Source organism: Oncorhynchus masou, chromosome 2 (genome assembly GCF_036934945.1).
Source record: "Oncorhynchus masou masou isolate Uvic2021 chromosome 2, UVic_Omas_1.1, whole genome shotgun sequence".
NCBI classification, from domain to species: Eukaryota; Metazoa; Chordata; class Actinopteri; order Salmoniformes; family Salmonidae; genus Oncorhynchus; species Oncorhynchus masou.
In genome coordinates, this window is record NC_088213.1 from 20,104,948 (window position 1) to 20,132,878 (window position 27,931).

The window sequence follows — 27,931 nt, forward strand, 5'->3', positions numbered from 1 at the left end:
GCAAATATTGACTCTTTGCATCAACTTCATGTAATTGTCAATAAAAGCCTTTGACACTTATGAAATGCTGGTAATTATACTTCAGTATTCCATAGTAACATCTGACAAAAATATCTGAAGACACTGAAGCAGCAAACTTTGAAAATTAATGTTTGTGTCATTCTCAAAACTTTTGTCCACGACTCTGTGTGTGTGTGTGTGTGTGTGTATATATATATATATATATATAAATAATCATTGGGTGAAGCGCAGTGTGTGGTCTCCTCTACCCTGAGACAGAGCAGCAGTACAGTGTCCTCCTTGTAGATGCTCTGCCAGGTCTGGACCACCTCTGGTAGGAAGGACTTAACGATATACAGGTGACCTGGCTTCAGAATGTCATACTCTGACCACGTACACAGCACCTAGAGTACAATACAATACTTATATAGTTTATTGTCCTCCCGAGAAATACATTATTGTTCAACAATGCAACAACAAACCAATACTTTTTAATGTTCAGTTCCATCTCTGTTCCATGTAGTGAAGACACTAGACAGTAGTGACCACACACACACCAACTGTACCTTGAGTGCACGTCGCAGCCCCCCTCCCATCTCCTCCTTACTGAGGAACTCTATCTTGGCACAGAGACCTTTGTGAGCCCAGGAGGACATGCTGTTGTTGATGGTGTTGGGAGAACTCTCCTCCAGACGATACACTGTTACTGGCTCACCTACAGGGAGCAGCACACACAGACAGAGAGAGAGTGTGGGTGTGTATTAAATACATCATTGCAGCCACACAGGATAGATGAATAGATAGGTTCAACTGGTTTGGGTGTGTCAGGGGGAGTTGAGATATGCAAAAACACATTTCCAGTTCACACCTGTATAATAAATTCTAACAGACTGGGTGGGGTCACCTCGTCTGTCACCTGTCCAGTTCTCTCTCATTGTTTATACATTTCTGTTTACTTCCGGAATTGACCCCAACACCGCAGTCCTTTCAACTAGACAGACTACAGCTGAGTCAGACAGTAGAACACAGTCTGTGAAAGAAATTGAAACCCCTACTCGGTGTGGTGCCTGATGAAATGGATGTGTAATACTGTATCTTACCTCTAGGAGGCACTGGGGTGAAGGGGACGTGTAATACTGTATCTTACCTCTAGGAGGCACTGGGGTGAAGGGACGTGTAATACTGTATCTTACCTCTAGGAGGCACACGTGTAATACTGTATCTTACCTCTAGGAGGCACTGGGGTGAAGGGGACGTGTAATACTGTATCTTACCTCTAGGGGCACTGGGGTGAAGGGGACGTGTAATACTGTATCTTACCTCTAGGAGGCACTGGGGTGAAGGGAACGTGTAATACTGTATCTTACCTCTAGGGGCACTGGGGTGAAGGGGACGTGTAATACTGTATCTTACCTCTAGGGGCACTGGGGTGAAGGGGGTGTAATACTGCACTAGGGGTGAAGGGGACGTGTAATACTGTATCTTACCTCTAGGAGGCACTGGGGTGAAGGGGACGTGTAATACTGTATCTTACCTCTAGGGGCACTGGGGTGAAGGGGACGTGTAATACTGTATCTTACCTCTAGGGGCACTGGGGTGAAGGGGACGTGTAATACTGTATCTTACCTCTAGGGGGCACTGGGGTGAAGGGGACGTGTAATACTGTATCTTACCTCTAGGGGCACTGGGGTGAAGGGAACGTGTAATACTGTATCTTACCTCTAGGGGCACTGGGGTGAAGGGGACGTGTAATACTGTATCTTACCTCTAGGGGCACTACGTGTAATACTGTATCTTACCTCTAGGGGGCACTGGGGTGAAGGGGACGTGTAATACTGTATCTTACCTCTAGGGGCACTGGGGTGAAGGGGACGTGTAATACTGTATCTTACCTCTAGGGGCACACGTGTAATACTGTATCTTACCTCTAGGGGCACTGGGGTGAAGGGGACGTGTAATACTGTATCTTACCTCTAGGGGCACTGGGGTGAAGGGGACGTGTAATACTGTATCTTACCTCTAGGGGGCACTGGGGTGAAGGGGACGTGTAATACTGTATCTTACCTCTAGGGGCACTGGGGTGAAGGGGACGTGTAATACTGTATCTTACCTCTAGGGGGCACTGGGGTGAAGGGGACGTGTAATACTGTATCTTACCTCTAGGGGGCACTGGGGTGAAGGGGACGTGTAATACTGTATCTTACCTCTAGGGGGCACTGGGGTGAAGGGGACGTGTAATACTGTATCTTACCTCTAGGGGGCACTGGGGTGAAGGGGATACTCTGAGACAGCCTCATCAGGTTGTTACGCTCCACAGCTACAGGGAGGGAAACATACACAGAGTCAAATACACACAACATTGGCAGGAGGCTACAGTAGTCAAATGACATCCTACTCCATGTAGTGGGGAATATGGTGTGACTTGAGATTGACTACAGTATGCTTTAAGGTCCAAACCTCACCTGAGTATTGGTAGCTTTCCATTGGCTTGAAAGGGGAACCAATTGCTAAGAAAAATGTAATTGTCAGTTATTCAAATCCAATCAAATATAAAGTGTATTTGTGATATGCATTGTTACAGGAAGTGTACACAACACAACAAAATGCTTACTTGCAAGCTCTCCTCTCATGACTATTGCTAATAAAAGTACAATAAAAAAATAAGCATGTAGGGAAGAGAATAAGGATGAAAAAGTAGAGGTGAAGAGGTGAATTCATTTTAGCGGTACAGGGTTAGATCACATCACAATGAGTTAGACGTAGTTAAAGGGATAGTTCACATCACAATGAGTTAGATGTAGTTAAAGGGATAGATCACATCACAATGAGTTAGACGTAGTTAAAAGGATAGATCACATCACAATGATTTAGACATAGTTAAAGGGATAAATCATATCACAAGGAGTTAGAAGTAGTTAAAGGGAAAGTTACAGCCACTCACAATCCTTCCTGCTCCCCAGGTGGGCGTGTCTGTAGAGACATGATGCAGCTGAGAGGAAGGAGAGAAAATATAATTGTCAAAGAGGCAAATAGAAAGGTGAAAAGCCTGTTCATCTCAGAGAAAGAAATCAGGAACTATCAAGTTACAGTAATAGTACAGAAAGCAAGTTCCAATGGACACATACTATTTATACCTGAGTCCTCCCCTGGTGCCCTGCTGAGAGAGAGAACACACAACAGACATTAACACCTACCTCAGAGATAGAGATCATTACATTTGTTGTCGTCTCTACCTTCTTGCCCTTTGTGCTGTTGTCTGAGCCCAATAATTGTTTGTACCATGTTGTGCTGCTGCCATGTTGTGTTGCTACCATGTTGTTGTAGTAATGTTGTGTTGCTACCATGCAGTGTTTCCATGTGTTGCTGTCATGCTATGTTGTTGTCTTAATTCTCTCTTTATGTAGTGCTGTCTCTCTTGACGTGATGTTTTAAATCCCAGCCCCCGTCCCTGCAGGCCTTTTGCCCCCTGGTAGGCCGTCATTGTAAATAATAATTTGTTCTCAACTGACTTGCCTAGTAAAATAAAAGGTAAAATAAATTTTTTAAACATGGAAATAACCCATTTTGCATGTGCATCGTCAATGAGGATTTCCATAATTTGAAAGTAGTGGGATCGACCAATGAATTATACTCGTGAGCAAACATTCCATAACTGCAGGTGGCAGTAGATCACCAACCTTGACTTTATACCTGTTCAGACAACACACTCCAAGTAGCAGTATGCACCATTTCAGTTTGTTTACCAACTCATAGAAGTAGTAGAAGAAAAAGTACTACTTCAAAATGGAGATGGCCTCAATGGCGCTGCTCACAGACGCTATACAGTAGAACAGTAGTAAAACACCGTTCACCTATTAACTAACACATACTAACACTACGGGCAACCACCCACTCCCCCTAATAGCTGTGTTGGGAATGTGATTGGAACATTGTTTCCGGTCACCATGGTAACGGTAAGCCAGGCTTGGCCCAGGGTTATGAACCAAACTGTGGGAACACTGAACTGATCAACAACCAAGAGATCTACTAGACCCACAGCTGTAAGTGAGTTCATCTACTCTACTCTTCCAGGGCTGTATGTGTAAGTTGACCCCAGCTGAAAAACCAGGATGATGGTAGGAATGCATGTCAGGTACTTACAGACTGCTGGCCTGAGCTGTCTTGACCTGAGCCCTCTCCTGAGGAGAGAGGAAAACATGCCAGTTAGTCAGTCAATTGGAGTCAGTCAGTCATAGTCAGTCAATTGGAGTCAGTCAGTCAATTGGAGTCAGTCAGTCAATTGGAGTCAGTCAGTCAATTGGAGTCAGTCAGTCAGTCAATTGGAGTCAGTCAGTCAGTCAATTGGAGTCAGTCAGTCAGTCAGTCAATTGGAGTCAGTCAGTCAGTCAGTCAATTGGAGTCAGTCAGTCAGTCAGTCAATTGGAGTCAGTCAGTCAGTCAGTCAGTGGAGTCAGTCAGTCAGTCAGTCAGTCAGTCAGTTGGAGTCAGTCAGTCAGTCAGTCAGTCAGTGGAGTCAGTCAGTCAGTCAGTCAATTGGTCAGTCAGTCAGTCAGTGGTCAGTCAGTCAGTCAATTGGAGTCAGTCAGTCAGTCAGTCAATTGTACAGTCAGTCAGTCAGTGGAGTCAGTCAGTCAATTGGAGTCAGTGGTCAGTCAGTCAGTGGTAGTCAGTCAGTCAGTCAGTCAGTCAATTGGAGTCAGTCAGTCAGTCAGTCAAGTGGAGTCAGTCAGTCAGTCAGTCAGTGGTCAGTGGAGTCAGTCAGTCAGTCAATTGGTAGTCAGTCAGTCAGTCAGTCACAGTCACTCAGTCACAGTCACTCAGTCAGTCAGTCAGTCACAGTCAGTCAGTCAGTGGTCAGTCAGTCAGTCAGTCACTCAGTCACTCAGTCAGTCACTCAGTCAGTCAGTCACTCAGTCAGTCAGTCACAGTCAGTCAGTCACAGTCAGTCAGTCACAGTCAGTCAGTCACAGTGGTACAGTCAGTCAGTCAGTGGTCAGTCAGTCAGTCAGTCAGTCACTCAGTCAGTCACTCAGTCAGTCAGTCAGTGGTCAGTCACTCAGTCAGTCACTCAGTCAATTGGGAGTCAGTCAGTCAGTCAGTCAATTGGAGTCTCACAGTCACTCAGTCACAGTCAGTCAGTCAGTCAGTGGTACAGTCAGTCAGTGGTACAGTCAGTCAGTGGTACAGTCAGTCAGTCAGTCAGGTACAGTCAGTCAGTCAGTGGTACAGTCAGTCAGTCAGTCAGTCAGTCAGTCAGTCAGTCAGTCAGTACAGTCAGTCAGTGGTACAGTCAGTCAGTGGTAGTGGTACAGTCAGTCAGTCAGTGGTAGTCAGTCAGTCAGTGGTACAGTCAGTCAGTGGTAGTCGGTAGTCAGTCAGTGGTACAGTCAGTCAGTCAGTACAGTCAGTGGTACAGTCAGTCAGTGGTACAGTCAGTCAGTGGTACAGTCAGTCAGTGGTACAGTCAGTCAGTGGTACAGTCAGTCAGTGGTACAGTCAGTCAGTGGTACAGTCAGTCAGTACTGATTTCAGAACCTGAAGGGGTGTGAGACATCATACAGTTATGGGACAGTTCTCACCAGTAGTAGTGCAGCTCTGGGGTCTTCGTGGATGAGGATGTCTTCAGTCAGTCTGACAGCAGTCAGTCAGTGGGTACAGTCACAGTCAGTCAGTGGTACAGTCCTCTCTCGCTTAGTAAGAGCTGCAGATCCACAACAACCAAAGACCCTTTCAGTTAGCACACATAGTATATATGTCGTGACCTCTGGCAGGTCTTGTCAGGGTTCTGCAGTGTATTCATGTGTCTAGTAGCACAGGTCTATCTTCCTGGACTTACAGGAGTCTGGATGGAGGAAGGAGGGACTCCGGTCAAACTCAGTGAAGCCAGCATATGAGTTGACCGTCCTCATATTACCTTGACCTTCAGGATGACCCTGTAGACAGAGAGAAAGACACACTGGCATCAGTGTCTAGGAGCAACTTCCTCCTACTGGGCTCAGCTGATGAGATCTGTTTTCCTGTTTTTCACATAGTGAGGCTAAGGTTAGGATTTGTGGGGACAATGTGTTTGGACAGGAAGCCATTAAGGAATTCTGGTTTGTTCTGTGGAAGTGTCTCTGTGATGTTTCATGTAAATAAACTGCTCCGCCCTGGCAGCAATATCGAACGAGAACTAACAGGTTTTTTTTTTTTTTTTAAATTGTTAATAACATTGACTGACATTCTACCAACCAACAACCACTTCCCAACCAGGAACTAAGAGCAAGTAAATAACTGCCTCAATACCTAGGAGGAGGAACACACACATAATCCCACATACTGTCTCACCTGTTCCCTGGGCTGCGTGGCTGGGCTGAGCTGTCTGGAGGAGATGTCTCTGGGGAAGGAGCGCTGCAGGTCCAGGTGCAGGTTGTCTTTATGACCTGGAGGACCGGAACACTGTTAGACAGATACAGAGACAGCATCACACCAAAGGTGGCCAACACTTGTCCTGGAAGGATGCAGGCTTTTTTGTTGGGGTCATTTCAATTCCAATTTGATAACTTTTTGAATTAAAATGGAATTGACCCAAACCCTGATCCAGGTCAGGGGTTGGCCAAACCTGGTTCTGTGCCTTAGAGAGAACATCTTAGACCTCTGGGACAGTCACTGAAAGACAAATGGACAGAGGGTAGGTGCCTCAACCTTTCCATGTGACAAACCCTTTAACCAATACAGACAATTTCAGGAAAGGTTGCAAATTTCAACCAATCAAACAATCCATGGTGATACAGTCACAGCTCGGTCACCATCAACCAGAGGCCAACACCCCAACACAACAATGACATTAGACAAGACAAAAGGTTAACATAATAATTGACAGGTAGAGCAAGAAAAAGAGAGAGAAATCTGAAATTGAGACAACAACGACGAGTTAATTACAAATCTGATCCTAGCACCCTACAGCCCAGGCACCTCTTCCTAGGCTCTGCTCCCTATGTCGTGCACTACTGCGTTCATAACCAAGTAGAAAGGTGGTAATTACCCGTTGGAGGCTTTCACCTATTAATAAATGAATTTTTATGAATAATTCATAATGGTTATATTTGTTACATTTTAATAGTTGCCATGAGAGGTCAGCACGTGAGAGAAGTCGGAGCTCAGGGTTGATAGACAAGGTCCCCATTAGCAATTATGAGCTGGAGGGGCGTTCAACTGGATCTTTACCAATGACTGTATATGAATGTACAAAGCCATATATGATGACATCACATCATTCATTCCTATGTGAAGACTAAATGGTGCATTTGAAGCAGAGGAAGTCAGTTTTAGCTTGCTAAAATGCCGTCTACATTGGGGGATTCTCAAGACATAACATGCACAGTTTGAGCTACACCAGGAAGTGATGTTGCCGACTAGGGAGAACGATTGACCCCTCTGAATAGCTCAAGTTGAAGGTTGTCCAGGGTACTGTAAGGAAGCAAATCAATTATCCTTAACTTATTCTGTGTGGAAGTCCAATAATTGTTTCTATTACACCAGATGTATGTCATTGAATCAATTATTTAAAAACATATTCTGTGTGTGATTTAAAAACAATAAATTGGTTCAAGGACATACATCTGTCTAAGAGAAGCAATTATTCGTACTATGATTATTTTGGATAAAAAAATATTATCACGAATATTGACCACAAAAGATTGATATCTTCCCAATGACTATAATGGGGGATCCTGCAGTATCCCAATCAGCCTTACACTGAATGGCTTCAATGAAATGGGGCAATCGTTCTCCCCTGACTTTCCCCAGTGGTAAATAGGCCTACCACCTTTCCACTTGGTTATGAACGCAGCATTCTTCCCTGTTGCTGACTAAAAGCCAATTTATGCTTGATCCGAAATGTGGTCGGAGGCGCAGTATGGATGGTGTGACGCAATTGCAGAGCCTCCGGGGGGCACACAGAGGCCAAATTGAGTTCCGTACGGATCGCCGTGCAATTCTATAGTTTGCTTTGGGTCCCGTCTGAAGGTATGATGCAACGCTAGCTAATATTAGCCACTAGCTAGCCAACACCAGATAACTAGCGTAGCAAGCCATCTCCATAAGAGGCAAAGACATGTATATTGTATGTACACTACCATAGTTTATATCGAGCTCAGATAGCAACCCTAGACACCAGGAAATTCTAGGGTTTTCTCTGTGTCTTGTGAAGAAACTAACCTAGCAACACTAGCCCTCTGTTTCCCACTACCGCACTGGCTAAGGACCACCATCGCCTGCATTGGATTGGTGAAGTGAAATGTAAAAAATTACTTGTTTCCAAAAAAATAAAAAACAGAAAACTGGTGCATGCATATGTATTCACCCCCTTTGCTATGAAGCCCTTAAATAAGATCTGGTGCAACCAATTACCTTCAGAAGTCACATAATTAGTTAAATAAAGTCCATCTGTGTGCAATCTAAGTGTCACATGATCTCAGTTTACATACACCTGTTCTGAAAGGCCCCAGAGTCGGCAACACCACTAAGCAAGGGGCACCATGAAGACCAGGGAGCTCTCTAAACAGGTCAGGGACAAAGTTGTGGAGAAGTACAGATCAGGTTGGGTTATAAAAAAATCAGAAACTTTGAACATCCCACAAAGCACCATCAAAACCATTATTAAAAAATTGAAATAATATAGCACCACAACAAACCTGCCAAGAGAGGGTCGCCCACAAAAACTCACAGATCAGGCAAGGAGGCGACAAAGAGACCAAAGATAACCCTGAAGGAGCTGAAAAGCTCCACAGCGGAGATTGGATTATCTGTCCATAGGACCACTTTAAGCCGTACACGCCACAGAGCTGGGCTTTACGGAAGAGTGGCCAGAAAAAAGCTATTGCTTAAAGAAAAAAATAAGCAAACACGTTTGGTGTTCGCCAAAAGGCATGTGGGAGACTCTCCAAACATATGAAAGAAGGTACTCTGGTCAGATGAGACTAAAATTGAGCTTTTTGGCCATCAAGGAAAACACTATGTCTGGCGCAAACCCAACACCTTTCATCACCCCGAGACGACCATCCCCACAGTAGTGAAGCATGGTGGTGGCAGCATCATGCTGTGGGGATGTTTTTCATCAGCAGGGACTAGGAAACTGGTCAGAATTGAAGGAATGATGGATGGAGCTAAATACAGGGAAATTCTTGAGGGAAACCTGTTTCAGTCTTCCAGAGATTTGAGACTGGGACGGAGGTTTGCCTTCCAGCAGGACAATGACCCAAAGCATACTGCTAAAGCAACACTCGAGTGGTTAAGGGGAAACATCTTAATGTTTTGGAATGGCCTAGTCAAAGCCCAGACCTCAATCCAATTGAGAATCTGTGGTATGACTTAAAGATAGCTGTACACCAGTGGAACCCATCCAACTTGAAGGAGCTGGGGCAGTTTTTGCCTTGAAGAATGGGCAAAAATCCCAGTGTCTAGATGTGCCAAGCTTATAGAAACATACCCCAAGAGACTTGCAACTGTAATTGCTGCAAAAGATGGCTCTACAAAGAATTGAATTTGGCGGGGGGAGTGAATAGTTATGCACGCTCAAGTTCCGTTTTTTTTTCTTATTTCTTGTTTGTTTCATAATAAAAAAAGATTTTGCATCTTCAAAGTGGTAGGCATGTTGTGTAAATCAAACGATACAAATCCCCCAAAAATATATATTTTAATTCCAGGTTGTAAGCCAACAAAATAGGGAAAATGCCAAGAGGGGTGAATACTGTTTATTGACTGATATCGAATGTGTATGTTTTACTGGCAAATGACAATGAGTTGTTGCTATGAGTTTATGAAGTCTATTGATTGAGCATGGTGCCATACTGATTGGTTTATTTTAAAGTCTTGATTGAGCATGGTGCCATACTGATTGGTTTATTTTAAAGTCTTGATTGAGCATGGTGCCATACTGATTGGTTTATTTTGAAGTCTTGATTGAGCATGGTGCCATACTGATTGGTTTATTTTGAAGTCTTGATTGAGCATGGTGCCATATCAGGTTATGCTCAGGGTTTTTGAATTTTGAGAACACACCTGTGGTTATTTCATTTTAGTTAGACCCCATACCACCACCGTTAGACCACTAGCATCCATACTTCACCCTGGTTAGGAAAAGGTGTGTTACAGGTGAAAGGTAGAGTGTGATCTGAGATTTTCCCCACTGCCAACTTAAACTCAGACAGACTCAAACCTCTGTCTCTGGTAGTTTCCTTGCTGTCATTTCTCATGGGGGCTTCAGTCCTTCTTTCCCCCTGCTGAGGGGACCCTGGCTGGGCCATGGGGCTTGAGGACCCCACCTCTCTGGTTCTACAGCCGCGGGGTCTCCTGGGCACCACTGCAGGGGCCAGGGCGCAGCCAGGGAGGGGGCTGTTCCTGTGAGCGTCAGCATGCGGCGAGGGGGCAGCCTGACGGGTGGTCTCAGGAGACAACGGAAGCTCAGCACTTCTGCCCTGCCCATCCATCAGAACTCCTTCGGGTCTTCCCTCGTCATCGGAAAATGCCTCATTCACATATCCTTCTGCCCTCCCTCCCTCTCACACCTCCCTTTCGCCCTCTCCCCTCCCTCCTCACCAATTGCCTCCCGTTTCTCAATGGAAATAGGCAAGCAAAAGGGGCGAGCAATGTCAGAAGTCTTGGACACAACAACAGTGGGGTACACACAGCTAATGTCCTTGTCTTTCTCCTCACAGCTATACTTACCAACAAACGCACCAAACTCTACAGCAAAGGCAGAGGTGGAAGCAGAGGTTCTGTCTTTGTCTGGCCCAGCCAGGCTGAGTTCTGGGTGGCTGGAGACAGAGGGCTGGGAGGGGGTAGAGCTGACGTAGAAAGCAGCCCTAGCAGAGGGCACGCTGGGCAGGCTGGAGGGGCAGTCGGAGATGCCCACCTGCACTGGACGGGTCAGCTGCCACTGGGTGAAGGAATGGCCGCGTAGCCGCAGCTCTGGAGGACTGACAGTAGGGGGCGCCGGAGCTGGGCAGAGGGAGAAGGCACTGTGACTGGCACTGCCACCCGTGGAGGATCCAGCCTCTATAGCAGTAGTGGCTTGGTGCCCCAGCCCAGCCCAGTCTCCTCTCCTCTCTGGGGGACTGAGCGTCAGTGGCGGGTTTGGGTCCACCCCACTCCCAAACAGAGAATCAGCCATGTTGCCCCCCACCACCACCCCGGACACCTGGGGGAAGGAGGAACCAAAGTAGGCGCCCACGCTACGTTTGACCCCCTTGGATTGGGGGGTAGGGTCCTGGGGGGTGGGGGCCAGGCTGGGGGCAAAGTTTTTGGACAGACTGAGCTCCCTGGTGATCTGGTTATGGACCTTGCTGGCTTCAGAGGCCCTCTGGGCGGTCAGAGTCTTCAGGGTGTCCACGGTCAGAGCTGACAGGTCCTGAAGGTGGCCGATCTGAGAGTCCAGCGTGTGGAGGGAACGCTTGATGAAGTTCACTCTGTTACCGACCTCCTTCAGCTGGATACACATGGTCTCAACCCTGAGGAGAGAAAGGAGACACACATCTATGTTGCCACAGAGTTCAATATTCAATTAACCTCCTAATCCTCTTATGTTACATATACACAATAACTGTTACTGTCAGCGCAAGGGTCAAATAAAACTGGGGTGAATGGTAACTAATGTAACAGTTACCTGTCTGAGGTGAGGCGGATGCGCTCATCGCTCCCTGAGTGGAACTGGTCGTTTTTCTCATGGAAGTACGTCTCCACACACTGCTCCTCAAAGTCATGGAGCTTCTTCTGATCCTCCTCCGTTAGAAACAGCTCTGGAGGGAGGAAGAGAGGGAAGGAAAGATGGGAAGGGAGAGGATGAAGAGCGTTCTAGTTTCAACAAGGCATTTCACCTCTTTTATAGATCAACGTAACTACTAGTACACATTTTCAAATAAGTTATTGTAGCTGCATATATTTTTGCTGATAAACTAGAGATCCCAGAGACACCTATACATATTATAGTCTGTTCATACACTACTGGTGTCCCCCAGAGCTCAGTACTAGGGCCTCTCATGTTCTCTCTGATCACCAAGTGGTTCTGTCATATCCGCATTTTAGAGCAATAAATGGTAGTTCCCGTACTTGGTCCGTAAGAGTGACTGTCCTTCTTCCTCTTGTGACAGATGCAGGAGCAGAAAGAGACGAGGTGGGAGAGGAGGATGAGGGGAGGAGGGAGGACTGGCTTCTCATGATAGGCCATGACGAAATGATACCTCTGGTACTTCCATACCAGATTACTGATTGACATCACTTGGAGGTACACATTACTGAGGAGAAGAGAGAGATGGCAGAAATAGATATACACAGTGATGTAGAAAATTGGGGAAAAACATGATAATGTTATTAATGAATAATGATTATAATATTGGTCACAGAACAGCGCTCTGTGGAACACCATTGTGTGTGTAGTCTTACTTGAAGAAGGCGATGAGAAGGTTAACTATCAATATGTATTGGACAAAGAGGTAGACTGCTTGTAGGAAAGGAGTGATCCACACTGAAGTGGAGCACAGGGATTTCACATTCGTATCACTATTATTGGCACACACTGTGGAGAGAGGGGACTGGGTCAGAGAGACACACACGGTGCTTCACACATCCCAACACCACACACATCCCAAACAACACACAGTGACAAGTGTAGATCATTCACACACACACACGCACACACCTCTAAACTCCATGCACTGGTTTTGTACAGCCAGATTAAGCTTTCTACTGTCTTTGTCTCTACAGATTTTTTTTGTTGTTGTCTAGGATTAAAGATAATTTGGGTCAGTAAAACCAGTGACTACCATCTAATTTGTAGAATAACATTTCATTATACTGCACAGTATCTGCTGCTACTGTATTCGTGGTTTCCAATTTCGTGGTTTCCAATTGTTTTAGTAGCTATTTTGTATCTTGTCTCATTTCAGTGAGAGAGAATAAAAACAACTCCTGTCAAAAATGTTCTAAATTGATTTGCATTTTATTTTTTTTACCCTCTTTCTCCCCAATTTCGTGGTTTCCAATTGGAGATCTTGACAAAGGGCGACAAAGTCATGCGTCCTCCGATACACAATCCAACCAAGCCGCACAGCTTCTTAACACAGCGCGCATCCAACCCGGAAGCCAGCCGCACCAATGTGTCGGAGGAAACACCGTGCACCTGGCGACCTTGGTTAGCGCGCACTGTGCCCAGCCCGCCACAGGAGTCGCTGGTGTGCGATGAGACAAGGATATCCCTACCGGCCAAACCCTCCTTAACCTGGACGACGCTAGGCCAATTATGCGTCGCCCCACTGAGCTCCCGGTCGCGGCCGGTTGCGACAGAGCCTGGGCACGAACCCAGAGTCTCTGGTGGCACAGAGCCCTTAACCACTGCGCCACCCGGGATGCCTGATTTGCATTTTAATGAGGGAAATAAGTCCTTGACCCCTCTGCAAAACATGACTTGGTGGAAAACCCCTTGTTGGCAATCAGAGGTCAGACATTTCTTGTAGTTGGCCACCAGGTTTGCACACATCTCAGGAGGGATTTTGTCCCACTCCTCTTTGCAGATCTTCTCCAAGTCATTAAGGTTGAGGCTGACGTGTGGCAACTCGAACCTTCAGCTCCCTCCACAGATTTTCTATGTGATTAAGGTCTGGAGACTGGCTAGGCCACTCCAGGACCTTCATGTGCTTCTTCTTGAGCCACTCCTTTGTTGCCTTGGCTGTGTGTTTTGGGTCATTGTCATGCTGGAATACCCATCCACAACACATTTTCAATGCCCTGGCTGAGGGAAGGAGGTTCTCACCCTAGATTTGACAGTACATGGCCCCGTCCATTGTCCCATTGATGCGGTGAAGTTGTTCTGTCCCCTTAGCAGAAAAACACCCCCAAAGCATAATTTTTCACTTCCATGTTTGACATTGGGGATGGTGTTCTTGGGGTCATAGGCAGCATTCCTCCTCCTCCAAACACAGCAAGATGAGTTGATGCCAAAGAGCTCCATTTTGGTCTCATCTGACCACTACACTTTCACCCAGTTGTCCTCTGAATCATTCAGATGTTCATTGGCAAACTTCAGACGGGCATGTATATGTGCTTTCTTGAGCAGGGGGACCTTGCGGGCGCTGCAGGATTTCAGTCCTTCACGGCATAGCGTGTTACCAATTGTTTTCTTGGTGACTATGGTCCCAGCTGCCTTGAGATCATTGACAAGATCCTCCCGTGTAGTTCTGGGCCGATTCCTCACCGTTCTCATGATCATTGCAACTCCACGAGGTGAGATCTTGCATGGAGCCCCAGGCCGAGGGAGATTGACAGTTCTTTTGTGTTTCTTCCATTTGCGAATAATTGCACCAACTGTTGTCACGTTCTCACCAAGCTGCTTGGCGATGATCTTGTAGCACATTCCAGCCTTGTGTAGGTCTACAATCCTGTCCCTGACATCCTTGGAGAGCTCTTTGGTCTTGGCCATGGTGGAGAGTTTGGAATCTGATTGATTGATTGATTGCATCTATGGACAGGTGTCTTTTTTATACAGGTAACAAACAGATTAGGAGCACTCCCTTTGAGTGTGCTCCTAATCTCAGCTCGTTACCTGTATAAAGACACCTGGGAGACAGAAATCTTTCTGATTGTGAGGGGGGTCAAATACTTATTTTCCCTCATTAAAATGCAAATCAATTTATAACATTTTTGACATGTGTTTTTTTAGTTGTTATTCTGTCTCTCACTGTTCAAATACACCTACCATTAGAATTATAGACTGATCATTTCTTTGTCAGTGGGCAAACGTACAAAATCAGCAGGGGATCAAATAACTTTTTCCCCTCACTGTATATTACACAATGTATCTTCCGTAAATATCATTACTCAATATCATAAACACACCATCTCAAATGTGCTCTTTGCAGCAAATCTGAATGTCACTTAGTCTCCTATTGACATAATTGCGAGACTAAGTAAAAAGTTCCCTTAACTGGAAGTGAGGAATTACCCCCATGTGTACAACAATGTTTACTAAATGTTACAGGATGAGGCATTTGACGCTGGTTCCTACTTCACAGTAGGGCCGATTCAAAATACATTTTTCCCCCCAAAAATGGCTTCTTGAACATGTGAACTTTCATTTGCCTTAAATACAAACTTGTATGGGATTGGTAAATATGAAAAAAAAAATGTCAAATGTGCCTAGTTTCGCCAAGGAGAAAGCACTGAGCTATACTGGGAGAAAGACAGGATATTTCCTGGGTAGTCATGATTGGCTGAGATAATGGTTGGGTATGCCGAGATATGATCCCTGATTGGTTTGTTATGTCACAGGCTTCTGTATATAACAGAATGGGCTCTTCTCTGGTAAGTTCACAGATTATCTTTATCACAGATGTTTGGAAAGATAAAACTATGAAAAACTGCAAAAGTGCTCCTACAGCTCTCAAAAACATTGCTGCCCTGAATTTAGCAGGGTTTAAGTAGAGAGACTACTTTCTGGAGGACAGTGCCATGCTGACTCCCATGTTTACTCAAACTAGTGTAGGATACGCCATTTTGAAGCTCTGAGCCTGTACCTTAAGCAAATCACTTACATTTGACATGCTTCAAGAGAAATCTGGACCTAAACTAAAGCCCTGATTGGTTAAAAGCTGCTGTTCTCTACCATTGCTGGCTATACCCCCCCCCCTAACAGGGGCCGACTGGCTGTGTCCTCAATCAACTCCTAGCCCCTACCTCCTAAGGACTTGATTACTTATGAAAGAACTGGATAGGCATAGTAAACCATATGCATATCCAACCAAGGGTCTAGGGTCTCATTCTGTACTCTAAATCAAAATAATTTAAACACAGCGACTGTGTGAGGTGACTGTGTGGTGCGGTGCAGGGCGCGTTGATGAGACCAAACCTGGGTTTTTGATTGATTTCCAGTGCTAATCAGCTTCTCGTGCTGTGGTGAGAATCCTTAAGAAAACTCTTACCATTGTAGTCGTTTATACCAGGCTCGTCTTCCTTACCGTCAATTTCATACGCATACACTTCCCCGTACATCATCCAGTACGGCTGGAAGACCACATCTTTGAGCAGCGTCCAACTGGGCTCCTCATTTGGGTACAGGATGGCTTTCCGCGGCACGCCATAACTCAACAACACCACCGCCATGATCACCACAATATAAAACATATTGGCCACCTAGAGGAATATATATGACACACATGATCATAATATATACACATTACAGGATGGCTTTCTGGGGCATGCCATAACTCAACACCAGCGCCCCCTAGAGGAATATATACATTATCACAACAATACAAAACAGCTATCTGTATGAATAGAGACCACCACTATATTAAGGGCATGTGCATGCAGTTAACCAGGTAAAAGTTCTGAGAATAAACGTCCAAGTTCCTGGGAAATACTGAGAATTTCCGGACTCACAGCTACGGCGCCTCAGAATGAACAGAACTGTTGCTGGATCCCCGTAGTCTATCAAAACATGTTGTTGATATATAGAGGTAACTGCCACTATGTAAAACATGTTGTTGATATATAGAGGTAACTGCCACTATGTAAAACATGTTGTTGATATATAGAGGTAACTGCCACTATGTAAAACATGTTGTTGATATATAGAGGTAACTGCCACTATGTAAAACATGTTGTTGATATATTGCCACTATGTAAAACATTGATATATAGAGGTAACTGCCACTATGTAAAACATGTTGTTGATATATAGAGGTAACTGCCACTATGTAAAACATGTTGTTGATATATAGAGGTAACTGCCACTATGTAAAACATGTTGTTGATATATAGAGGTAACTGCCACTATGTAAAACATGTTGTTGATATATAGAGGTAACTGCCACTATGTAAAACATGTTGTTGATATATAGAGGTAACTGCCACTATGTAAAACATGTTGTTGATATATAGAGGTAACTGCCACTATGTAAAACATGTTGTTGATATATAGAGGTAACTGCCACTATGTAAAACATGTTGTTGATATATAGAGGTAACTGCCACTATGTAAAACATGTTGATATATAGAGGTAACTGCCACTATGTAAAACATGTTGTTGATATATAGAGGTAACTGCCACTATGTAAAACATGTTGATATATAGAGGTAACTGCCACTATGTAAAACATGTTGTTGATATATAGAGGTAACTGCCACTATGTAAAACATGTTGTTGATATATAGAGGTAACTGCCACTATGTAAAACATGTTGTTGATATATAGAGGTAATGTAAAACATGTTGTTGATATATAGAGGTAACTGCCACTATGTAAAACATGTTGTTGATATATAGAGGTAACTGCCACTATGTAAAACAAAGGTAACTGCCACTATGTAAAACATGTTGTTGATATATAGAGGTAATGTAAAACACTATGTAAAACATGTTGTTGATATATAGAGGTAACTGCCACTATGTAAAACATGTTGTTAGAGGTAACTGCCACTATGTAAAACATGTTGTTGATATATAGAGGTAACTGCCACTATGTAAAACATGTTGTTGATATATAGAGGTAACTGCCACTATGTAAAACATGTTGTTGATATATAGAGGTAACTGCCACTATGTAAAACATGTTGTTGATATATAGAGGTAACTGCCACTATGTAAAACATGTTGTTGATATATAGAGGTAACTGCCACTATGTAAAACATGTTGTTGATATATAGAGGTAACTGCCACTATGTAAAACATGTTGTTGATATATAGAGGTAACTGCCACTATGTAAAACATGTTGTTGATATATAGAGGTAACTGCCACTATGTAAAACATGTTGTTGATATATAGAGGTAACTGCCACTATGTAAAACATGTTGTTGATATATAGAGGTAACTGCCACTATGTAAAACATGTTGTTGATATATAGAGGTAACTGCCACTATGTAAAACATGTTGTTGATATATAGAGGTAACTGCCACTATGTAAAACATGTTGTTGATATATAGAGGTAACTGCCACTATGTAAAACATGTTGTTGTAAAACATGTTGTTGATATATAGAGGTAACTGCCACTATGTAAAACATGTTGTTGATATATAGAGGTAACTGCCACTATGTAAAACATGTTGTTGATATATAGAGGTAACTGCCACTATGTAAAACATGTTGTTGATATATAGAGGTAACTGCCACTATGTAAAACATGTTGTTGATATATAGAGGTAACTGCCACTATGTAAAACATGTTGTTGATATATAGAGGTAACTGCCACTATGTAAAACATGTTGTTGATATATAGAGGTAACTGCCACTATGTAAAACATGTTGTTGATATATAGAGGTAACTGCCACTATGTAAAACATGTTGTTGATATATAGAGGTAACTGCCACTATGTAAAACATGTTGTAAAACTGCCACTATGTAAAACATGTTGTTGATATATAGAGGTAACTGCCACTATGTAAAACATGTTGTTGATATATAGAGGTAACTGCCACTATGTAAAACATGTTGATATATAGAGGTAACTGCCACTATGATGATATATAGAGGTAACTGCCACTATGTAAAACATGTTGTTGATATATAGAGGTAACTGCCACTATGTAAAACATGTTGATATATAGAGGTAACTGCCACTATGTAAAACATGTTGATATATAGAGGTAACTGCACTATGTAAAACATGTTGTTGATATATAAAACTGCCACTATGTAAAACATGTTGATATATAGAGGTAACTGCCACTATGTAAAACATGTTGTTGATATATAGAGGTAACTGCCACTATGTAAAACATGTTGATATATAGAGGTAACTGCCACTATGTAAAACATGTTGTTGATATATAGAGGTAACTGCCACTATGTAAAACATGTTGTTGATATATAGAGGTAACTGCCACTATGTAAAACATGTAAAACATATTGTTGATATATAGAGGTAACTGCCACTATGTAAAACATGTTGTTGATATATAGAGGTAAGGTAACTGCCACTATGTAAAACATGTTGTATATAGAGGTAACTGCCACTATGTAAAACATGTTGTTGATATATAGAGGTAACTGCCACTATGTAAAACATGTTGTTGATATATAGAGGTAACTGCCACTATGTAAAACATGTTGTTGATATATAGTAAAACATGTTAACTGCCACTATGTAAAACATGTTGATATATAGAGGTAACTGCCACTATGTAAAACATGTTGATATATAGAGGTAACTGCCACTATGTAAAACATGTTGATATATAGAGGTAACTGCCACTATGTAAAACATGTTGTTGATATATAGAGGTAACTGCCACTATGTAAAACATGTTGATATATAGAGGTAACTGCCACTATGTAAAACATGTTGTTGATATATAGAGGTAACTGCCACTATGTAAAACATGTTGTTGATATATAGAGGTAACTGCCACTATGTAAAACATGTTGTTGATATATAGAGGTAACTGCCACTATGTAAAACATGTTGATATATAGAGGTAACTGCCACTATGTAAAACATGTTGTTGATATATAGAGGTAACTGCCACTATGTAAAACATGTTGATATATAGAGGTAACTGCCACTATGTAAAACATGTTGATATATGTAACTGCCACTATGTAAAACATGTTGATATATAGAGGTAACTGCCACTATGTAAAACATGTAAAACATGTTGATATATAGAGGTAACTGCCACTATGTAAAACATGTTGATATATAGAGGTAACTGCCACTATGTAAAACATGTTGTTGATATATAGAGGTAACTGCCACTATGTAAAACATGTTGTTGATATATAGAGGTAACTGCCACTATGTAAAACATGTTGATATATAGAGGTAACTGCCACTATGTAAAACATGTTGATATATAGAGGTAACTGCCACTATGTAAAACATGTTGTTGATATATAGAGGTAACTGCCACTATGTAAAACATGTTGATATATAGAGGTAACTGCCACTATGTAAAACATGTTGTTGATATATAGAGGTAACTGCCACTATGTAAAACATGTTGATATATAGAGGTAACTGCCACTATGTAAAACATGTTGATATATAGAGGTAACTGCCACTATGTAAAACATGTTGATATATAGAGGTAACTGCCACTATGTAAAACATGTTGATATATAGAGGTAACTGCCACTATGTAAAACATGTTGTTGATATATAGAGGTAACTGCCAAATTAAAAGGCAACACTTGGGTAAATGAGGGATACAAAGTATATTGAAAGCAGGTGCTCCCACACAGGTGTGGTTCCTGAGTTAATTAAGCTATTAACATCCAAATAAAAATGCCGGGTTGCCAATTAGGGGTCTCAAAGGAGCATAGGGGGGGTTTAAATGGTGTGTCTCAGTCACCAGATCTCAACCCAATTGAACATTAATGTGAGATTCTGGAACGGCACCTGAGTCAATGTTTTCCATCAACAAAACACTATTCTAGCTCCAACAGGGCAGTAAAATCTAGAAATAAAATACAGACACCCCCCTCCCCCCAAAAAATAAAATCAGAAGGAGCAATATCAGAGTCCGGAAAATAAACAACTCCTCCCACTTCCCTCCAACCCTGGAGGGGAACCTGCCACCTATTGCCACCTCATTCAATGTAATCAACCAGATCATGTCCACCTGAGAGGCGGGGCTACCCCTTTAAAAACACCCCCACCTGCAATCATTAGCCTTTCAAACCAAACTACCATGGAATCCTAGAGATGTGCTATTGACTGAAAACCATCCGATCTACCGTCACACATTACCTAAATAAAGAGTATTTAGTCAGCCACCAATTGTGCAAGTTCTCCCACTTAAAAAGACGAGGCCTGTAATTTTCATCATAGGTACACTTCAACTATGACAGACAAAATTAGGGAAAAAAAATCCTGAAAATCTCATTGTTGGATTTTTAATGAATGTATTTGCAAATTATGGTGGAAATAAGTATTTGGTCAATAACAAAAGTTTCAATACTTTGTTATATACCCTTTGTTGGCAATGACAGAGGTCAAATGTTTTCTGTAAGTCTTCACAAGGTTTTCACACACTGTTGCTGGTATTTTGTCCCTTTCCTCCATGCATATCTCCTCTAGAGCAGTGATGTTTTGGGGCTGTTGCTGGGCAACACGGACTTTCAACTCCCTCCAAAGATTTTCTCTGGGGTTGAGATCTGGAGAATGGCTAGGCCACTCCAGGACCTTGAAATGCTTCTTACGAAGCCACTCCTTTGTTGCCCGGGCAGTGTGTTTGGGATCATTGTCATGCTGAAAGACCCAGCTACGTTTCATCTTCAATGCCTTTGCTGACGGAAGGAGGTTTTCACTCAAAATCTCACGATACATGGACCCATTCATTCTTTCCTTTACACGGATCAGTCGTCCTGGTCCCTTTGCAGAAAAACAGCCCCAAAGCATGATGTTTCCACCCCCATGCTTCATGGTATAGTAGGTATGGTGTTCTTTGGATGCAACTCAGCATTCTTTGTCCTCCAAACACGACGAGTTGAGTTTTTACCAAAAAGTTCTATTTTGGTTTCATATGACATTCTCCCAATCTTCTTCTGGATCATCCAAATGCTCTCTAGCAAACTTCAGACGGGCCTGGACATGCACTGGCTTAAGCAGGGGGACATGTCTGGCAGTGCAGGATTTGAGTCCCTGGCGGCGTAGTGTGTTACTGATGGTAGGCTTTGTTACTTTGGTCCCAGCTCTCTGCAGGTCATTCACTCGGTCCCCCCGTGTGGTTCTGGGATTTTTGCTCACCGTTCTCGTGATCATTTTGACCCCACGGGGTGAGATCTTGCGTGGAGCCCCAGTTTGAGGGAGATTATCAGTGTCTTGTATGTCTTCCATTTCCTAATAATCGTTCCCATAGTTGATTTCTTCAAACCAAGCTGCTTACCTATTGCAGATTCAGTCTTCCCAGCCTGGTGCAGGTCTACAATTTTGTTTCTGGTGTCCTTTGACAGCTCTTTGGTCTTGGCCATAGTGGAGTTTGGAGTGTGACTTTTTGAGGTTCTGGACAGGTGTCTTTTATACTGATAACAAGTTCAAACAGGTGCCATTAATACAGGTAATGAGTGGAGGACAGAGTAGCCTCTTCAAGAAGAAGTTACAGGTCTGTGAGAGCCAGAAATCTTGCTTGTTTGTAGGTGACCAAATACTTATTTTCTACCATAATTTGCAAATAAATTCATTAAAAATCCTACAATGTGATTTTCTGGATTTTTTTTCTCATTTTGTCTGTCATAGTTGAAGTGTACCTATGATGAAAATTACAGGCCTCATCTTTTTAAGTGGGAGAACTTGCACAATTGGTGGCTGACTAAATACTCTTTTGCCCCACTGTACATATAAAATGGGTAGAGCTCCTCTCACTAAATTGATAACTAACCTTTTGAAGCTGAGCCATTTGCTCATGCTCTGCTGCAGATCATAACATGGTGTCAGAAGTGCTTCAACCTTGTCAAATATATACTACAGGAGAGATTATTTCAGAGAAAATACTGTTCCTTGAGGTTTGTCAGAGTTTAGAGTGATGAAAAGCAGCTAACTGTTCTCTTCATTGAGCAGAGCAGCCCAAGTGGAGCCGTTGCTATGGATACTTACAGAGTACATGCAGAGTGAGATTTGCGAGGGAGTGAGTGACAGAGATGAGCAGCTAAGGGATTTACGGAAGAAGTTATTTCTGGTTTTGAGCAGGGCCGGCTCTTAATTTGGCAGAAGCAAATCGGGCCTGGGTAGGTTAAGGCCTGAACGTCACGAGCATGGGTAGGGTTTGGACTTCAGATGAATGCCTGTGCAGGGCTCTAAAAGTGGATAGAAACAGTATGTAAACATTGTTAAAGTGACTAGTGTTCAATATCTATATGTTGGCATTTTCTTTATTTTGGCAGTTACCTGTACATTGTCAGCTCTATACATAATATAAATGTTATCGTAATAGACAATTGAATTGACAACTCAATTGTAATAAATATTGTCATTATCATCACTATATATAAAATATGTTGATGTACATAATCACTGATATATAAAACATTTAGATATAAATTGAAATGTTAGCATTGAAACGCCAGCCACCCTAGTCGACTGTTCTCTCTGCTACCGCACGGCAAGCGGTACCGGAGCACCATGTCTAGGTCCAAAAGGCTTCTTAACAGCTTCTACCCCCAAGCCATAAGACTCCTGAACAGCTAATCAAAAGGCTACCCAGACCCCTATTTTACTCTGCTGCTACCCTCAGTTTATAATCTATGCATAGGCACTTTAACTCTACCGACATGCACAAACTCAGCAAAAACAAAAAAAGAAATGTCCCTTTTTCAGGACCCGGTCTTTCAAAGATAATTTGTAAAAATCCAAATAACTTCACAGATCTTCATTGTAAAGGTTTAAACACTGTTTCCCATGCTTGTTCAATGAACCATAAACAATTAATGAACATGGAGCTGTGGACCGGTTAAGACACTAACAGCTTACAGACGGTAGGCAATTAAGGTCACAGTTATGAAAACTTAGGACACTAAAGAGGCCTTTCTACGGACTGAAAAACACCAAAAGAAAGATGCCCAGGGTCCCTGATCATCTGCGTGAACATGCCTTAGGCATGCTGCAAGGAGGCATGAGGACTGCAGATGTGGCCAGGGCAATAAATTGCCATGTCGGTACTATGAAACGCCTAAGACAGCGCTACAGGGAGACAGGACGGACAGCTGATCGTCCTCGCAGTGACAGACAGCATGTAACAATACCGATCCTGTGCAGGTGCATCCGAACATTACACCTGCGGGACAGGTACAGGATGTCAACAACAACTGCCCGAGTTACACCAGGAACACACAATCCTTCCATCAGTGCTCAGACTGTCCGCAATAGGCTGGACTGAGGGCTTGTAGGCCTGTTGTAAGGAAGGTCCTCACCAGACATCACTGGCAACAACGTCGCCTACGGGCACAAACCCACTGTCGCTGGACCAGACAGGACTGGCAAAAAGTGATCGTCACTGACGAGTCATGGTTTTGTTTCACCAGGGGTGATGGTCGGATTTACATTCATTGTCGAGGGAATGAGTGTTACACCGAGGCCTGTACCCTGGAGCGGGATCGATTTGGAGATGGATGGTCCGTCATGGTCTGGGGCGGTGTGTCACAGCATCATCGGACTGAGCTTGTTGTCATTGCAGGCAATCTCAATGCTGTGCGTTACAGGGAAGACATCCTCCTCCCTCATGTGGTACCCTTCCTGCAGACTCATCCTGACATGACCCTCCAGCATGACAATGCCACCAACCACACTGCTCGTTCTGTGTGTGATTTTATGCAGGACAGGAATGTCAGTGTTCTGCCATGGCCAGCGAAGAGCCCGGATCTCAATCCCATTGAGCAGGTCTGGAACCTGTTGAATCGGAGGGTGAGGGCCATTCCACCTAGAAATGTCTGGGAACTTGCAGGTGCCTTGGTGGAAGAGTGGGGTAACATCTCACAGCAAGAACTGGCAACTCTGGTGAGGAGGAGATGCACTGCAGTACTAAATGCAGCTGGTGGCCACACCAGATACTGACTGTTACTTTTCATTTTGACCCCCCCTTTGTTCAGGGACACATTATTCCATTTCTGTTAGTCACATGTCTGTGGAACTTTTTCAGTTTATGTCTCAGTTGTTGAATCTTGTTATGTTCATACAAATATTTACACATTTTAAGTTTGCTGAAAATAAAAGCAGTTGACAGTGCGAAGACGTTTATTTTTTTGTTTATTACCTCAACTAACCGGGTGCCCCCGCACATTGACTGTACCGGTACCCCCTGTATAAAGCCTCCACATTGACTCTGTACCGGTACCCCCTATATAAAGCCTCCACATTGACTCTGTACCCCCTATATAAAGCCTCCACATTGACTCTGTACCGGTACCCCCTATATAAAGCCTCCACATTGACTCTGTACCCCCTATATAAAGCCTCCACATTGACTCTGTACCGGTACCCCCTGTATAAAGCCTCCACATTGACTCTCTGTATAAAGCCTCCACATTGACTCTGTACTGGTACCCCTGTATATAGCCTCCACATTGACTCTGTACCGGTACCCCCTGTATAAAGCCTCCACATTGACTCTGTACCCCCCCTCCACATTGACTCTGTATACCCCCTGTATAAAGCCTCCACATTGACTCTGACTCTGTACCACATTGACTCTGTACCCCCTGTATAAAGCCTCCACATTGACTCTGTACCGGTACCCCCTGTATAAAGCCACCACATTGTACTGGTATTCCCTGTATAAAGCCACCACATTGACTCTGTACAGACCGGTACCCCCTGTATAAAGCCTCCACATTGACTCTGTACCGGTACTCCCTGTATAAAGCCACCACATTGTACTGGTACTCCCTGTATATAGCCACCACATTGTACTGGTACTCCCTGTATAAAGCCACCACATTGTACCGGTATATATAGCCACCACATCCCTGTACATTGTACTGGTATTCCCTGTATAAAGCCACCACATTGACTCTGTACCGGTACTCCCTGTATAAAGCCACCACATTGTACCGGTACTCCCTGTATAAAGCCACCACATTGTACCGGTACTCCCTGTATATAGCCACCACATTGTACTGGTACTCCCTGTATAAAGCCACCACATTGTTATTTTACTGCTGCCGTTTAATTATTTGTTACTTTAATTTTCTTTTTTTCTACTTATCCATTTTTACTTAACACATTTTTCTTCTTAACTTCTTAAAGCATTGTTGATTAAGGGCTCGTAAGTAAGCATTTCACTGTGAGGTCTACACCTGTTGTATTCAGCATTTCACTGTACGGTCTACACCTGTTGTATTCAGCATTTCACTGTAAGGTCTACACCTGTTGTATTCAGCATTTTACTGTAAGGTCTACACCTGTTTATTCAGCATTTCACTTAAGGTCTACACCTGTTTATTCAGCATTTTTTTCTTCACTTTTAAAGCATTTTGATTAAGGTCTACACCTGTTGTATTCAGCATTTCACTGTAAGGTCTACACCTGTTGTATTCAGCATTTCACTGTAAGGTCTACACCTGTTGTATTCAGCATTTCACTGTAAGGTCTACACCTGTTGTATTCAGCATTTCACTGTAAGGTCTACACCTGTTGTATTCAGCATTTCACTGTAAGGTCTACACCTGTTGTATTCAGCATTTCACTGTAAGGTCTACACCTGTTGTATTCAGCATTTCACTGTAAGGTCTACACCTGTTGTATTCAGCATTTCACTGTAAGGTCTACACCTGTTGTATTCAGCATTTCACTGTAAGGTCTACATCTGTTGTATTCAGCATTTCACTGTGAGTTCGACACCTGTTGTATTTGGCGCATGTGACTAATACAATTTGATTTGACACAGTTGAAGAACGAATTTGGATTAGTAAAGCCTTAGGGGGGAAAAAAGAACACTCACCATTTTACCGATCATCATCACATATGGTCCTGCTTGCTGGTTGACTGCCAGAATATCTAGGAGTCTCACGTACCAGAAGATGATATTCAAGCAATACACAGTACGGCCTGGGACAAGCACATCCTCTCCTCCGATCCTCAATCCAAAGCCCACAAAGAAGGTGACAATAGCCAGGAAGTCTGAGAGGTTAAAATAGTCACTGAACCAGACTTTAACCTTCTGGCTAATCTTCCCAGCTTCAGACATAAACATCTACAAAGAAAGATACAGAACAGACAATAGGACATGAGTGCATCCAGTGACCTGAGAGCTCAAATCAAATCAACAATGGAAACAAAGTGATAGAAATGGAGAAATATTCTATCAACGTGAATGTGGACTCAGTACTTCTCTGTTTAAACTGTCAACTAGAAGAATGAGCTTGTTTAAAGCAAATTGAACTAAATTGTATTGAATCCTCTGAGAGACAAAGATAGCTGGGCAAGTGTCTTGTCCTTCTCATACAGTCATAGGGTCCAATCCAAATGGCAAAAGCAGTGCACTATATAGCAAATCCGGTGCCAATTGGAACATAACCCTATTGATGTAGAGAGCAGGGAGCAGCATTAGCGTACCTCTCGTATCTTCTCGATGGCGGAGGTAAATATGTAGAGGATGACCACCCACTCTTGAGGAGACGGAAACTCAGGCATCCGGACCAGAACGACAAACGAGTAAAGCATCAGAAAACCCAGGTACGCCAGCTATCCAGGGGAAAACACACACACACACACACACACACACAGGCTATTATACAGACCCACAACACACACCTTTACATACCATACACAGGCTATTATACAGACCCACAACACACACCTTTACATACCATACACAGGCTATTATATTGACCCACAACACACACCTTTACATACCATACACAGGCAATGATACAGACCCACAACACACACCTTTACATACCATACACATGCTATTATATTAACCCACAACACACACCTTTACATACTATACACAGGCTATTATACAGACCCACAACACACACCTTTACATACCATTCACAGGCTATTATACTGACCTACAACACACACCTTTACATACCATACACAGGCTATTATACAGACCCACAAACGTACATCAGCTAGCCAGGAGACACACACACACACACACACACACACACACACACACATACACCTTAAATTAGGGTTATCAAGATACCAGTACCGCGATACTAGGAAGTAAGGAAGGAAAGGAAAAATGAAGCAGACTTAATTACTTGAGGAAAGCAGTCCTAATGTTGGAAAAGAACTGCCTTATGTTGTCACAGAGTCACATTTGTTGATTTTACAATCAATAGCACACACTGTTGTACAACAGCACCACAGAGTGAAGTCTGCTTTGTGCTTGTTTTGGTATTGTAGTACTGTGATACTGGTATTGTAGTATTTTGATACCAGTATCGATACTGGTAACACACACTCTAATATAGAAAGAACAAGGTAAGCGTAAAGCTGATTGAAAATGC

At 43.2% G+C, this 27,931-nt stretch overlaps 1 protein-coding gene across 1 annotated transcript in view; it reads right to left on the bottom strand.

Moving 5' to 3' along the window:
- trpm7 (transient receptor potential cation channel, subfamily M, member 7) overlaps nucleotides 1–27,931 on the bottom strand; it is an 89,323-nt gene that overhangs the window by 10,513 nt on the left and 50,879 nt on the right. Inside the window, 17 exon segments of the mRNA XM_064990009.1 lie at nucleotides 270–404; nucleotides 567–715; nucleotides 2,252–2,317; nucleotides 2,463–2,507; nucleotides 2,942–2,989; nucleotides 3,135–3,157; nucleotides 4,141–4,178; nucleotides 5,580–5,701; nucleotides 5,837–5,933; nucleotides 6,328–6,422; nucleotides 10,708–11,489; nucleotides 11,645–11,777; nucleotides 12,088–12,272; nucleotides 12,421–12,553; nucleotides 15,987–16,161; nucleotides 26,410–26,661; nucleotides 27,024–27,152. Coding sequence (XP_064846081.1) covers nucleotides 270–404; nucleotides 567–715; nucleotides 2,252–2,317; nucleotides 2,463–2,507; nucleotides 2,942–2,989; nucleotides 3,135–3,157; nucleotides 4,141–4,178; nucleotides 5,580–5,701; nucleotides 5,837–5,933; nucleotides 6,328–6,422; nucleotides 10,708–11,489; nucleotides 11,645–11,777; nucleotides 12,088–12,272; nucleotides 12,421–12,553; nucleotides 15,987–16,161; nucleotides 26,410–26,661; nucleotides 27,024–27,152 — 2,607 coding nt within the window.